The sequence below is a fragment of the Arvicola amphibius genome, chromosome 10, assembly GCF_903992535.2.
Source record: "Arvicola amphibius chromosome 10, mArvAmp1.2, whole genome shotgun sequence".
NCBI lineage: Eukaryota > Metazoa > Chordata > Mammalia > Rodentia > Cricetidae > Arvicola > Arvicola amphibius.
In genome coordinates, this window is record NC_052056.1 from 124,145,634 (window position 1) to 124,161,369 (window position 15,736).

A 15,736-nucleotide genomic window follows, 5' to 3' on the forward strand; every position below is an offset into this window, starting at 1 on the left:
GCTTTATGCATCAAAACTGCCAAACACCCCAAGCCTACGGTAGGAAAAAGGAAGGAAGCACAGACAGGCAGATGCAGCCCTCCACTGCCTGTCTTAGGCTACACATACATGGGTCAGGATCCCCAGCAGGGAAGGGTTGGGGTACTGTATCAGCCTGCTACGGAACACGTCCGTTCTACCCCCAAGTTCAAAATGAAACTTGCTCCTGTTTGGGAAAAGAATTTCATTAGGGGGAAAATATAATATGAAAATACCCATTTAGAAGGAATGTGCTATTAATTCTTAGTACTCCATGCAGAAGGGAAAATTGCATTTTTATCTAAATGGTTTTTCTGCATAAGCCATTTACAATGTACTTCGCGTCTCTGTAATAGGCCCTGCTAACCATTAGTGCCGGGACACCCAGGCTGAGAGCTGAGATCACCCTCAAACACATTTACTATAACCCCTGAAATGCTATTCAGAGGGGGACTCGGCAAGCGGGTCCCAAATCCTTCTAAAGGAAAAAACAAGATATTGTCGAGCAGGGGGGAGGGTGTTGAGGAAGAGAGCACATAGTTTCAGCCAAAAGCAAATGTCCTGGCTCCCTCTCACCAGGGGACATTCCAAATCACCATGGCTTTTTGGTTGTGTGGTTCTAGCCACGCAACCACTCCCTGTTCATGCGCGACGCGCCACGGTATACACGTCTCCATCAAACAAGCAAATAAGGATAGGATGAAATTCAGAACATCAAAACAAACTATTTTTAAACACTGAGCAAACAGCAAGATTGTAAGACTGCTATTTTCCACTAAACCACATTTCTCTAGATTTGGAAGGCGCGGGTGTGCAAACAGCACTACCTAATGCCGCAAGGAGGTGCCGGGCTAGTCTGAACTCTGCTACTCCGAACAACGGAAAACACTCCACCGAGAGAAGCGGGATTGGTGGGGCCACAGGTCTGTCCACACAATCTCTACAGCATCTCTTGTCAAGATGCCTCAAACTTCAAAAGCAGCAATTCTCCTCCCCCCCACTATTTTGCCCCCCCCCCCGTGTCTTTTCATCTTCTTCTTTTTTAAAAATCTTCCAGCTCTTTCTCCTTTGGATTCCCAAAATAACTACTGAATACCAAGTGTGGGGAGCTAGATTAATTCATTAAAGAGACGCGAGGCTGTGGCAGGAGCTGGGCGTGGGGCTCCTTCATGGCTGTGCCTCTGGCTGCTGTCTTCTGGCAAGACCTGGCCCATAAATTCTTACTACCAACCAAGAGCTCAAAATGTCATAATCACACTTGAGAAAGGTAACAGGTGTGCCCCCCGCCGCAGCACGCAGACAAGGAGCCGGGCACTGCAATTACAGGGTTTAAGGGTTAGATAAAGACCCTCTCCGAATTTAAAGCCAGACACCAGTGTCCATTAGACTTTAACAGACCCACATAAAAAAGAAATTGTGTCCTCATCATTCCAAACGCCTGCTTCCTCAGAGCCTTGAGGTCACTGACAGTTGGCACAGCGCCAAAACACCCAGGCTGGGCCTGGCTGTACAAAGATGGGATCTTTGGGAGGGAAACAACATATGAGAATCAAAGCCAACGGGGATCTAGGGGCCCTCAGGAAGACGCTTGCCACTGCCTAACTGGCTTTATGGTGGTTGCAGCTTTAAAGTGTGACATTTCCTAACACCATCTTAGAGACAGGCAAGGAAATGCCCACGTCCTGTGGAGTCACAGTGTTCAGAAAGGTTCTGGGTCAGTCTGCCATCTTCTTTCTTTTCCCGGATTATGAGGCCCCGGCATGGTTCCCCTTCCTTCTTTGGAACTTAACCCACACATTTCTGAAGTTACACACAAGCAGAGAGGCCCACACACCACCATTCCCACCGATTGCCACAGCAGAGGGACGATACAGGGAGCCCCAAAGCACCGAGATGCCTCAGCTCAGGGTCATGTCATCCATTTCCCAGTCTTTTAGGAATTAATGCTCAGAAACTTCCCAGGGTCCCAGGATGGAGGCATCCGAAGAGGCCAAGTTCTATGGCTGCATCCAAGGCCCTGGGTGGTGGAGACAGCTGAAAACTGCCTTCTCTCCAACAGCGTACGGCTGAAGGCCACTTGTTCCCCTCTCCCCGGCTTGTGAAGGAATGGGGGCTATTCTGCAATCAGTGACTGGGATCCTCCATTAATGTATGTGAGTACATGTACACACACACACACACAAATGTATGTACACACATGCAAATACTTCGAACCTCACACAAATGCTTCTCACGAATCAAACACAAGATAAATGCTTATTAACTAAACTGAGCCAAAATAATGAAATACACAAGGAAATCCACCAGCCCTTTCCCTGAGGCCCAGCAGGAAAGCCAATTCAGCAAAACCTGGTCATAACAAGATCTGTGGGCCTCTACTTCACACCGAATAGAGCCAAAACTTTGTCTGAGCTTTGTGGGACAAAAATTATCTTTTCATTTCCTAGTAAGAGTTCAGCTCGGAAGGACACACACACCACATACACATGCTCCAAACACAACCCACAGGAGATGCACAGAGCCTGTATCATCTAGAAACAGCTGCAGCATAAGAACCATGCAATTGCTCCCCTTCCAAAAAGCCAAATGCCAGCCTCTCTGGCCTCAGCACTAGCCAGGTATGCATCAGTCAGCTGCAGAGATGAAAAGACACTTGTTTCAACCAGTTAGGACTTTGACCAGGGTATGAGGGTTCCTGGTCCCTTAAAGGCTGGGCATAAGTCTCTTTGCCATGCTCCTTCCTATACCTGGCTTACCCCAAATCAGGAAATGTCCCTTCTGCTTAATCTGTCACTAACTTGAGCTCCCTCTTGCCTCACTTAGAGAAAGGATGGGAACAGCTCGTGAGTTGGAGGCCAGTGAGGGCACGCTGGCTCCTCAAACTGTGAAGGACCTGCCATGGGGATCAGGGAAGGTAAGAACAGCTCACTCAGTCTCCAGGGGAAAGGACGCCCCCACCCTGGCTTATGGAATGACCCCAACACATCTTCAAATTTCACTGCCTCTATAGCACTTGGCTAGACGGACATTTTTGTGGCTCAACCCTCCCATGGCCTGTCTGCAGTTATTATCACCCTGCACTGGTTTGGTAGCTCGCTGCTAATAGACCTTCCGAGAAAGACCCTCCATATCTATGCCCCTATACCTATGTGGGGAAAGTTTGTCCTTTGTGATACATATGTCAGTCTCCAAGCGATGCCTACACTCTTGCCTTGTCCGGGAGGTAGAAATGATTCCCACTGTTAGAAATTATTTTCCACACCCAAATCTTGAGCTGCAGTAAATAACACTGGACTCTTAGGGTGTACTTCAGCCTGTCCTGTCCGTCACCTCTGTCACAGCCACTCCTCTCACTGCAGAAAATAGGCTGTACCCCAGTTCTCCAAATAGGAAAGGCTCTCTCTCTCTCTCTCTCTCTCTCTCTCTCTCTCTCTCTCTCTCTCTCTCTCTTTCTGCCTTCTGGCTCCCGAGAAAGGGGAGAAACCACATGAGGTGAGTCTTAAAACAGTTAAGAGTTTTCAGACAGGAAAGGACCCATCAACTTCTCAGCAGATTCTCAGCCTAGGCTGCTCGGAGGTCTCTGCAGCCTCACCCACCTCCTCTGATCTAAGAGATCGTCAGAAGTATCTCATCCCTGGTGGTCACTGTCAATCATTTAACAATGCTGTATTCCAAGATCCAAGGATGTCACGGTAACTGGAAAGAGTCCTATGCCCTGTGCCCCGAATGACGTGTGTGTGTGTGTGCGTGTTTGTGTGTGTGTGTGTGTGTGTGTGTGTGTGTGTTAGGTAGGGTCACATGAGCACATGCATGTAATAATTCATTAACTGTCACCTCACGTTCCAAGAACTCCCAAATACAACCAGGAAAGCTAAACAAAGCGTGCTGGGATCCCCCATTTCAAGACAGACTCGTGGCCCCAGTCATTCCATGTGAAGCCCAAGGTATCAGAAAAGCCAGAGCATCTTGTCAGCTGCAGAAAAATGCCTTCCCCATGCCTTAGGGTCAAAGGAGCCCTTTCTGCCCAAAGACTCTTTACATATGCATCAGCACCGCGGAGGAAAAAGGAATTGTAAATCTCTGAGCTCAAGCACCGGGACGGGCCTCTGGGTTGTTGCAGACCAGCTGTGGGAAGCGGGAGTGCCTCAAAGTCAGCTCACAATTCCTCCAAAGCCTTTGCTACCTGGGAGTCTTGGGAGAGGCTTGGAAACACAGTGCTCCTCTGAGTGTCTTTAAAGCCTCAAGCTTTCCAAGACCCTCAACACCAACATGTCCCCAGCACGCTTTTCCAACTCACCAGCTAGCTTACCTAGAGCAAACATCAGCCCAGGTAGAAGAGACTATAAACCCTAAACCAGTGGCTCTCGGAGCCATCTGAATCCTAGGATAGTGTTTCTGTGAAAAGCCCAGAACTCTCCACAGAGAGTCCAAAAACGGGAAGAAAGATGGAGACTTCTAGTCACACAATTGATCCGCAAGCGAGAGGGAACGTGACATGGCAGGCATGTGACCCTCCATGCTTTAGAGGCAAGACTGTAAGAGTCTGCCTCTGTCGTCAAGGATGTGGGCTACACTGGCCTAAACTGACCGGGTATTTTTCCCCTCCTTTTTCAGAGCAGTTCATTTCACATAAGATGTCTCTTCTGGGACATTCAGAAAGAACCAGAAAGCAAGTAGGGCTGTTTTAAGATCTTCAAACTGCTCAATTCAATCGCTTTCAGTTTAAAGGGCATTTGGGTCCTCCGATGACGTATAAATCGTGGAAGGATTTGTTCTCTCTGTCTGTCTCTGTCTCTGTCTCTCTGTCTCTGTCTCTCTCTCTCTCTCTCTCTCTCTCTCTCTCTCTCTCTCTCTCTCTCTCTCTCTCTCTCGTTGCAAGGAATAGCAGTAATACAGACAACACTAAAGACCACCCAGCTTTCTCATCACTGGATGCTGTAGCTGGGATGGGGCCCCACTCAGTAGGTTCAAGGGTGTCTACAATGTGGCTGCTAGGTTCAAGCTGAAATTACTGGGAATTTGAAACAGTTACAACACTCAGAGAACCTGTGGTACCTCCTGGACCTTGTGCCTAGGCAGGGCACCACTGTCTACAGTGAACACTCAGCTGGCGTTCCAAACCTCAAGCCTGATGATTTAAATGCAGATGAGAAAATACAGCAGGCCTCAGCTCCCTCTGGTCACTATACCCCAAGAAAATGATTGTTCGGGGGGCCAGAGAGATGAATCAAAGGTTAAAAGCACTGACTGCTGTTCCAGAAGACCCAGGTTCAATCCCCAGCACCCACATGGCAGTTCACAATTGCCTGTAGCTCCAAGATCCTACATCTCCACACAGACATACATGCAGGCAAAACATAAAATAAAAATAAATTATTTTTAAAAATATATGTCTTTTAAAAAATAAGAAAATGATGGCTCTTAAACCTGTTCCCACCCAAGAAAATTGAACTCAAGTCCACTTTCCACTTCTGAGCACATCCCTGTAGAGTTTGGGCCCTGGGAAGGCCATACCCACAAGGCCTCAACAGAACGACTCAGACCCAACAGAACAACTGATTGTCCCCAAATGAGACTGGCAGGCAGTTGTCCCCAGAAGAGACTGAGTGTTGCATGCAGGCCCTTGGAAGATGGTAGGAAATGCCGGCCACCTTGGGCTGACAACCCATCCAGACAGATGTGCCAGGATCCCAGCAGCTGCTTGTGCTTAGAGCCCCATTCTAGGCTCCACAGTCCCCTGTGTGGGGGTGTGAAGGGATTGTTGTGCCTTTGGACACAGAGGGTCCCTGCAGGCTGAACCATGACTAATTTGAGAGCCCAGCATCGTCTCTGCCACATCATTGGTACCAAAAAATTTCCATAAACAACCAGCAGTTTCTGATGCCCAAAACTGGGGACGGAGATGGGGGAGAATCATGGATTCAAAGATTCCTCCCCTCACAAGAACCCAGACGTGGCTGAATTCAGCCAGGAAGACACTTCCACACCAAATGCTCACACACAGAACTCAGCAAAGGGTGCATGTGTTTTGTTGCTGAGCTACGCCAGTCTAAACCCACCCACAAACCATTGGCAGAGGTTTTGTAATCAGGATCTTCAAAATCAATGGTTTTAAGATTTGAGCCAATTCCGGTCTCCTTACAGAATCAGAACCTGTCAACTGTGGCCACTAAGATGCAGAGTAGCTCACTTACGGAAAATAGACTGGGGACAGCAGACCAGAAGCTACAGATCTGAGTGAGGGAAGCACACATAGACATGTGCCTGTCAGGGTATGGGCAGAAGCTGCACAGAGGCCTGTCTTCCTTTGCTTGTCACCCCAAAACTAGGCAGAACACTGAACCTCACTTGGGCTACACACTCTCCAGCAAGCCGACTTCATCTGGTCTGTGTGTATGAAAGGCCAGGAAACTCCTCTCCATCACCCGCTAAGGGATCTATCAACGAGGCTGCCATGAGCAATCAAATCCCACACTCAAATCTATCTACCCAAGGCACACCTAAAAATAGATACGTCCTTACAAACCTACCCTCACCAGACAGATGCTGCTTAAGTGAAGGTGAGGAAGCTGGGATATTCTGGCTCCTCCTGGCCAAAGGACAAACAGAGAATTAGCCAAATAGGTTGGAAAGCAGGCCGACATGCTGGTTACAGGAAAACACGCTAGCTGGGGACCCTTGGGCAAGGGAGGAGTTGGCCAGTTCTCCTGCGGTCCCCACACACTCCCCAGACATTTGATCCCATTATACAAAGCTGCAGGCTTTTCATCTCTAAAATTAGCCAAACAGAGGTAAATACAGTATTCCTAACTGACAGTATTTATCTCCTAAATGGTTTTGGCAAAGAGGATTGCTCCCTGGGCAAGGAACACAATCCAACATTATTGTCATTCAAGTGGAGAGGAAAGGGCCACTATTGCCTCCCTGGGTTCCACAATGTTGAGGAGCCCCTGGTCCCCTTCAAACAGCCCTTCCACCCAGAGGAGACTTTCACTCCTCTAGTTTCACCTGGCCTCTAGCATGGCATATTAAAGATGCATATTTTATATCAGGAGAGTGGATCGAGTAGCTTGTTGGTGAGGGGAGCTGTATTCTCAGGACCGATTAAGACTCTTTGTAGAAATTTAAATACCTCTGTCAGCCAAACAAAATCATATCAGGAGTCATAGAATTTCATTGCTAGAAAGAGAAATGAGATTAAGCCACCCACGCTCCTTTCCTAGAGCCCTCGATAAAACAGGAGTGCATCTTAACAGCCTCTCACTTCCGGTCTGCAGGGGCCTCGCAAGAAATCTAAATGAATTTATATGAGAGAAGGCTGTCATGAGGAACGGCTTTTTCCATCGGCACAAGCTGTATGTAACTACAAGTAAATGGCGCATATTGGAATGCACCGGTACTTAAAAATATAAAATAAATTTAAAAAACACAACAGGAAAAAATGCAGGAGCAGAGACGACAGCAAGTTCAACTCTACTGAGCTTCAGCCCCTTAAAAATCTGTTGTCCTTTATTAATATTTAGTAGAAATGTGTAATTGCAGATGTGTGCTGCTTGGGGTTTATGTCGGGAGGCGGGCAAGGAAGACAGGTTTATTACAGCCATGAAATATTAAACAAGCGTGGAAGAACAGTAGTTAGATGCCCTCCACTAGCCAGAGCACTGGCTGCACAAAAGGGGCCCCTATCCGTTTACGGTACCCTTGATTAGCACCTGAGGGCGCAGAAGTCAAACTGTGCTGGGTGACGCTGCAAGAGAAAGGCAACGCAGCGCCGGCTCCCTTTCCCAGGGAGAGTCCAGATGAGACTTTTCCTCTCTAGTGCAGAAATGATGGACACATGGCTCCATCAGTCAAGGCAAACTTGCTTCCTCAAGCCCACCCTATATCCAACAAGATCTGGCGTTCCATCCCTGCCCTATCTATACTTTGTCAGCCTTGCCTGCGTTCCTATAAGAACACAGAGGAGCATGGAGTTCCAAAAATGTCTCCCAAGTCTCTGCGAAAACACAGGACTTGAAAGTTGTGGGGCGGGAGGCAAGGATTAGGTGCGAAGTGCGGACAGAGGCAGCTCCAGCCTCACTGTGTACGAAAGGCCCTCTGGCCACTGGGTTTAATATACAGGGCTACCAGCAGAAAGACAGAAGTTTGGTGAGGAGCAGAGTCAGTACACATCATGGAAAATTCCTGTCCTGAAAACCATGTAGCGCAAAGGAAGCAAGAAAACACATTTCCTTAAGTCAGTGCCCACTGTGTATCTTCTACCATCATTTTCCCTTCCTTTGTGTCTTAAAATTCCCCAAATCTACTCTAAGCCTATTATTACACATAGGTAGAGGTCCAGCCAACTATCTTAAAGCCATCTTATCTTTGCTGACATAAAATGTCTGAACCACCTCAAACTCAGCTTGGCTCACCTGCCCTCCCCTTCACTCCAACTTAGGACAGGAAGCCTCATGGGTAGAAGTGGAGTTTTCTTATGAGAAGGTACTTGTCCAGCTGGTTGAGAAGTCAGGGCCGTGTCATCTAGAGAAGCTCACTCTTCTTATTGCCACATGACCTTCTGGCCTAGACCTTTTAGGAACTGCAATGGGCCAGTCAACTTTCTTCCTCTCCAAGGGACAATCTACAGCCTGAAGAACAAGCGAGAGGCTCCCCTGTAGCTCTGTCTTATATCTCTTCCAGCGCATACCTTTGTAAAACACTGACTAGTATTCTGTCATCTGAGCAGAGAATTTCAGAAATGGAGTTAATATTTAATCACATTAATACTGGCATTTTTTCCGGAGAGACAAAATATCATCACAAAAATGGCCTGAGAGAATGGTGAGGGAAAACACTTTCTGGGCTGAAAGTTCAAGGCCCATCATCCTCCCTGGATATCCCCACACCAGCAAACAGGGCTGAACAACTTTTAAGAAACAGACCATTTTTCTTTACTTTTTTCTTTTTTCTCACTTATTTCAAAGTGGCTCTTTTCAGCCAGGGCTCTCAGAAGCTGACAGAGAGTCATGTGCATTTATTTGCACAGCCTAGACAATTGGAACTGTGGGGTATTATCATAATGAAAAGTTTAATCATCCTTATTTACTACCATTAAGAAAGCCAGAGTCAGGGAGTCCCTATTAAACCCCAGCTCGCGGCCCATGCAGCACATTCAAAAACCTCAATTCCTCAAGCTACGTAGGGGACTATCCTTCTATATCAGAGTAGAGAACAAAGGGGGTCAAGTGGGTACCCCCACCAGGCTTAGGAGACAGACAGTGCTTTAGAAGTGTGCCTTCTCACAGACAGGAGTGTCCTCCAGTTGACAGAGGCAATCAACCCAGAAGCGAGCGACTAGTACATGTTTCCATATGTGTATGGTACCGGGGCACTGAAACAAGCTAAAAACGAAAGAAATGGAAGGAAGGAAGGAAGGGAGGGAGGGAGGGAGGGAGGGAGGGAGGGAGGGAGGAAGGAAGAAAATATTCTGTAAAGACATGTCAGCACTTGAAGCCTGCACCTCTCCCACTAAGAATGAGGTGGAAAGATACATAAAAAAAAAAAAAAAAAAAAAAAAAAAAAAACCCTCCTTAAAGCCCCAATACTTCCCCACCTAGTGGGTCCTTCAAACGACTGGAAGGAGAAATATTAACCAGTTTTCTTTATTAATTCTCTAATTTTTAAAAACTTTTCTTACCTCATTTTGGCCATTATGTTTTTAATTACTTGTGTGGGGGTGGGGGCACAGACCGGACCAGAAGTGACAGCATCGAGTTCTGTGCTAACTGACCATTGACTGGGCTAGATCGAGATGTTACATACAAGAAAATAAGGGGCGGCAGGAAACTGTGTCCAACTCCATTTTAAAAACCCGAGTCAGGAGAGCTGAGGGTCCCAAACTAACCAATTTCTGGCCTTGCAAGGGAGTAGTCTGTAGAATGCTGATGCCGGGCTTGGTGTCTGCCGTGCATGCTAAACACCCGGCTTCAAATGAGAGCGTGCGCCTGGGCATCCCAGGCTGGGCAGTAACAGGAACAAAGAGAAAAGCAGTCAGACACATTCGTGAACCAGAAAGCTAAGGGAGACTACCCAGACAGAGTTCAAACACCCCAACTCCTGCCATCCTACTCCCTAAAGGGGCCTGTTATATTTTCTTAAAACTTACCCTCCCCAGATCCATACTTAAAACACAGTGGGCTGTGGGAGGGTTCAGCAGAGACCAGAAAGCTGCAGAGTAGCGATCAAGGGTACATTTTTTAAAAGACGGGCTTAAATTGTCAGCTATGCGCCATGGTAATATTCTGTGCAGCAAAGCCTACTGAGGGCAACTCAGATTTAGAAGCAGAGTGGGGAAGCAGGCAAAACGATGCTGCTAGCTATGTGTCTGCAAAGAAAAACAAAGCCCCATTCATATAAAATGCAAACTTATTGCAGCCTACTCATCTTTAGATTTAAGAGTCCTGAGACTTTTTACTGGCCCTGTCCCTCCCACCTTAAAGGCCTCCGGGCCTGGTGGGGAAGGGGCGTTCAGTGTGCAAATGAGACCTGGGACTGGACATCTGTCACCAACGCCAAGTGAGATGTAGACAAGCGAAGGTCCTTTGTGTGTTGGAATCGTCATACCCCAAACACACACGATGTCCAGAAGGAGCCGCGCGGTCGCTGCCAGCGGAACCCAGCCCCAGTCCTCGGCTGCCCAATGTCAAGTGGATACACCTGGGATTGGTGGCCGCCTAGAACCCTGGCTGAGAGCTAGTCTCTAAAAACAAATGACCAATGAGGCCTGGCCTCTGAGTGACGCTGCCCACACCAGGGTGGGGACTTTGCAAAAGTCCTACCAACTCCTGCTGAATGCTAAGGAGGAAAGGGTGGGGGCAATGTAGCTTTCCAGATGTCCTGGGTGGGGGTGGGGGGGGGAGAAGAACACCTAAACAGCAGGACTGAGTACTGAAGGCAGCAAGAGTCTTAGTGTGGAATGACCAGGTCAGCTTGTCCAAGACCTGAACCCTGAGAACTAAGACTGGGAGGTGGAAGACGTAACTACAGATGATCATCCTCAAAAGGGGAATGGAAAACCAAACTCTACCTGAGAGCCCAGCAAGGTGCAGCCACAGGTTGCCTGGGTCTGTGGAGATGAAGGCCAGCCCACACTAGGGCTGGGACCAGAAAACAAGCAAGGCGGGTACATATACCTTCTTTGTTGTTGGGGTTCTGGGGCTTGGCCTTCTCCCAGGGTGCCAGCGTCTTGTCTTCATCTCCACCATCCACCAAGGCCTTGTCAGGCGGCATGTACCAGGTGGTGCTGTGCTCTGCCATCAGAGAGTCCAGGTCGATGGTGCTCATGGCACTCTTGACGGCCTCGGAACAGCAGCTGCCCAGTTCGCTATCGCCATTCTGTGCTCCTGAGGCCCCTACAGCACACTCAGCCTTCTTGCCACCCTTGAGCCCCAGGGGCTGGTCCTCCGAGATGCTGAACTGCTGTCTCTGCAGCTGGATCTGGGCCTGGAGAATCTCCAGGGGATGGATCTCATCCGGCGGCGGTGCACCGCTGCTGCTGCTGCTGCTAGTTGGGGTCCTGACCTGCTCCAGACCTGGAGTGCCAGGATGGCCGGTGCCCACGCCCCCACCATAGCTGTCAGGGGTCGAGGTAGAGGTAGACAGGATACTCAGGCCCAGCGCGGGAGCCTTCGGTGCATGTTCCCCAGCACCCACCCCTCGAGGAGGAAGTTTGGGTGAGCTGGTCACCAGGGGGCTTCTGCTGGCTTTGGCCAGGACTGTAGTGTTGTCAGAACTGGAGGACACTTCGTCCTCGTTCGCATAACTTGTGCTCACCTCATCAGAGGCGAACTCACCCACGTGCGGGGAACTACCATCCGATTTGGCTGTGCTGTCCAGGGACACCATGAGGTCCGGCTGGTCCCCAAGGAGCAACTCGGCTCCCTTTCCCCACGACGGTGACGTGAGGGCCTTCTCGTGGGGCGTGGGCCCGCGGGCCTCGTTCACAGAGCTTCCCGCAGCAGCTGAGCTAGGAGCCTGCTGTTGCCCGGGGCTCACCCCTGGTGCTCCTCCACTATCAGGAGCTGCAGAGTACTTGTCAAAGAAGGTCCCAGGGCTCACGTGACCACTGTCCCTTTTTCTGCGTCCCCTTCCCCGGCCACCGCCCCCGGGTCCAGGCTTGCCATCGTTCCCCGATGTTGATTCCAGGGTATAGTTGGGGGAGAGATTGGTGCCATCACCCTGGATGGGTGGGTTGGGCGGTCCTGAGGATTTGGAGCCGCCACTACCAGCCCCGGAAGGGCCTCCGGGTCCAGGGGCCCCAGTAGTCCCTCCAGGGAAGTAATCCGAGCCCGGGTTGCCGGCTGCGGCCGCGCTGTCGGGCTCGTTCTGGCTCAGTTTCCTTTTCCCTTCGGGTGGGTTCTTCTTGTTGAAAGTCACGTTGAGATTGGGAGCACCCAGGCTGGCGATCATGTTCTGGCAAGCGGTGGAGAGTGCAGCCAGGCAGCTCTGGCCGAACAGGTTGTCCTTGGAGCTGGGTTTGTTGAAGGACCCCAACGACAGCGCGCCCAGTTTACTGGCCGAGTTGCGCTGGCTGGGCTGGAAATCCGGCTGCGGCGGGTAAGCTCCCCCGCCAGAGCCCGAGCTGCCGCTACCCGCGCCCGCACTCGGGGGCGAGTTCACGCCTGGAGCGCTGTGCGGGGTGGCCTGCCGGCTCCCTGAGCCAAAAGGAAAGCCGGGCTGGCCCCCGAGAGCTGGCGCAGGAAAATCTGGAGGCGGGGGCCGCCGCTCAGACGGAGCATTGGGCAGTCCCACACCAGCCCCAGGCGACTGCAACTGGCCTAAACTAGCCAAGCTGCCCCCAAACTGCAGCCCAGGCGAAGCCAAAGCGGGCACGTGGCCTTCCCCCGGCATCCTCAGAGGCTCCTGCAGAGAGCCTCGAAATAGCACCCCTGAGCCACCGGGAGCAGGGGGAGGCGCTAGGCCAGGGTCGTGCGGGCCGCAGTCTGCCGGCAACCCCGCACCGCCCATCCTCCGGGGCAGCAGGTCTCCCGGCGGGTGTGGACCGGGGAACCATGCACTCTCTTGTGCCAGGTGGGACGCCTGCTGCTCGAAGCCGCCCAGGCGCCCCGCACCTGCGCTGCTGCCTTCTCGTTCAAAGTTCGTCTGAGCCAAGCCGCTCATCGAACCTCCATGGACCAGGCCGCCTGGGCCCACGTCCCCAGGATGACCCAACTGAGCCAGGTTGGGCTGTCGCAACCGTTGCTGCTGGTTCCGAGACGCCATCTGTTTAATTATGAGGGCCGCATTCTGGCGTTGTTGTTGTTGTTGTTGTTGTTGCTGCTGCTGCTGCTGTTGTTGCTGCTGCTGCTGTTGTTGCTGCTGCTGATGCTGCTGCTGCTGCTGCTGCAGAGACTGGTGTTCCGGACCCGGGTGTTGCAAGGGCGGTCCCGAGGGGAAGCTGTCCGGCACAGGCGGTGTGAACTCGCCTGGGAGGCCTGGGTAGGCAGAGGGAGAAAGTTGGTTGTCCAGGGCGCCGTTATGTATGCTACCATTCCACGAAGTGCAACGGTCCACGCCTGCGCTGCCCGGGAAGTCAAAGCGAGGCCTCTTGGCCACGTTCATGTAGGGGGGCGCATCGAAATGCTGCAGCCTCTGGTTGGGCGCCTGCTGAGGGGGGGGATGCTGCATGCTGAAAACAGTCTCAGAATATGGGTGCATGCTCCGGTTCTCTAGCCGGTGGATGGGGTACTCGAACTGCGCGTGCTGGCTGGGCAGAATGGGGCCCCCGTCCTGCAGGCTGCCGCTGGGTGTGCCAGCCTCACCCTGCTGGGGCCGCGGGAGAGCAGGAGGGCAAGAATTCTGTCGGACCAGAAGCCCTGGTGGTGGCGGCTGCTGCTGAGGGGGCTGCTGCTGCGAGGATGGTGGGGCCTGCTGGGGAGGCTGCATTAATGGGTGCCGGGAGCCCACTGCAGGCTCCAGACTCACAGGCATCTTTCGGGCCCCGCCAAACCTCTCGAAGAACACTCCGTGCTGAGGTTGCTGCTGTTGTTGTGGCGGCTGCGGTGGCTGGCCATGCATTTTGGACAAACCTACCATGCCTGCGGCTCTGGGCATGGCCGAAGCACCCGGGAAAGCGCCCCCGGGAACCTGGCGACTCGCCGCATAATGTGGCAGCTGTCCTTCGGAGTCGGAGGGCGAAAACATGTCAAAATGTCCTGAGGGCGGCTCGCCCGGGTAATTGTATTCCAGCGAATCTACAGCTCCTTGGTTCGTCACCCTCCGGGGCTCCAGACTGTGAGAATCCGAGCCGCTGGAGGCCGGCAGGCCGTGGAAAGAAGCAGCCCGGTTAGGACTCTGGTCCAGCGGCAGGCACGGAGCGGGCACGGCGTGGCCCGAAGTGCCCGAACTGTGGAAGTCCGGGAGGTTTCCTGGCCGCTGCGGGCCGAAGCCCTCCGGCCCCTGGCTCTCCGCCATGTGCTCATAACTCTCTGCGAAGGGCGGCTGGCTGCCCAGGCCGCTCGCTGCACCTCCGTAGCCAAGAAGTCGGCCCCCGTGCAGACACGAGGCACCTGGGTCCGGACCACCGAAGTTGCCCCCGAAGTGGGGGTGATGCTGGTGGGGTTGGTGGCCTCCGGGGTGGCTGTGGTGAGGCTGCTGACCACCGAAGAAGCCGTGCACAGGCTGCGCCTGCAGCCCCCCTGCGTGCAGCTCGGAGTGGCCGCGCGCGTGAAAGCCGTAGGGTTCCATGTTCAACCCCAAGATAGGGGGTTCACCCAGAGCGCTTATGGCAGGGTCCACAGGGCCAGGAGGGGGCCCGGTGTGGAAAGAAGGAGCCTTAAAGTGGGCGTTCATGCTCAGTCCGGCTTCGTTAAAGTTCCCCTCACCCTGGCCAGCGTGCCGGCTGTTGATCTGGGGCTCGAACTGGTCCAGCCCAAACATACTTGGCTGGCGGCGGGGGGGGGGGGGGGATCAATAGGGCATGACAGCCTGCTCCGCGGCGCGCCTCGGGCCAGCTACTCGCTTCAGCCCGGCTCCGGCGCTCCCGGACGTTCTCACCGGGGCGAGGCGCAGCGCTCACCGCCACCCCGCCGGGCGTGCGGGCGCGGGCGCTGGCTGGGAGCTCTCCGCTGCTCTCCGGAACCTCGGAATCTACCCAAGCGGGCCTCTCACGTCTTGCGAGGCCGGAGTGCCTCCTGGAGCCTTGTCGGGGGACCCATGCCCCGGGCGGATGGCACGAGTGGGTATGCGGAGAGGAGACCTGGCGGCCGACCAGCTAAGACAAAAAGTTAAGGGGGGGGGGGGGAGAGAAGGGGGCGGGAGAGCGAAGTGATCACCTTTTGGAGTCTGCTGCGAGGCGGCTGGGGCCGTAGGGGAGCCCCTTGGTCCCTCCCCTGCCCCGAGTCCCCGAGCCCGGATCGCACGGGTTCCCGCACCTCCTGGCGATCGGCGACGACTGCTTCAGCAGCTCGGAAGACAGGCGGCTCCGCTCCTCATCGCCGGTGCTGGCACCGCAGCAGGAGATACGGGCGCCGGAGCGGGATCGCAGGCTGCGGGAAACGCGCGGCTCCGCGGATCGGGCTCGTCCGCCAGTCGCCGCGCGAGTTCGCGGGCGTCTGTGGCCGCGCACGGGCGGGAAGGCTTGGGGCCGGTGGTTCCGAGGCTGCGGTTCCCGCCTCCGCGCTCCGCGGGTCCCTTCGGACCCAGGAAGGGGCCGCGCGCGAGCGAGCTGGGCGCGCGG

The 15,736-nt window shown here is 53.0% G+C and overlaps 1 protein-coding gene across 1 annotated transcript in view; it reads right to left on the reverse strand.

Annotated features, from left to right (window-relative positions):
- Positions 1-14,937, reverse strand: part of Mn1 (MN1 proto-oncogene, transcriptional regulator) — a 34,007-nt gene extending 19,070 nt beyond the window's left edge. The window contains exon 1 of the mRNA XM_038344631.1: positions 11,193-14,937. Coding sequence (XP_038200559.1) covers positions 11,193-14,937 — 3,745 coding nt within the window. The remainder of the gene's footprint in view (positions 1-11,192) is intronic.
- Between the last annotated feature and the right edge of the window lie 799 nt (positions 14,938-15,736).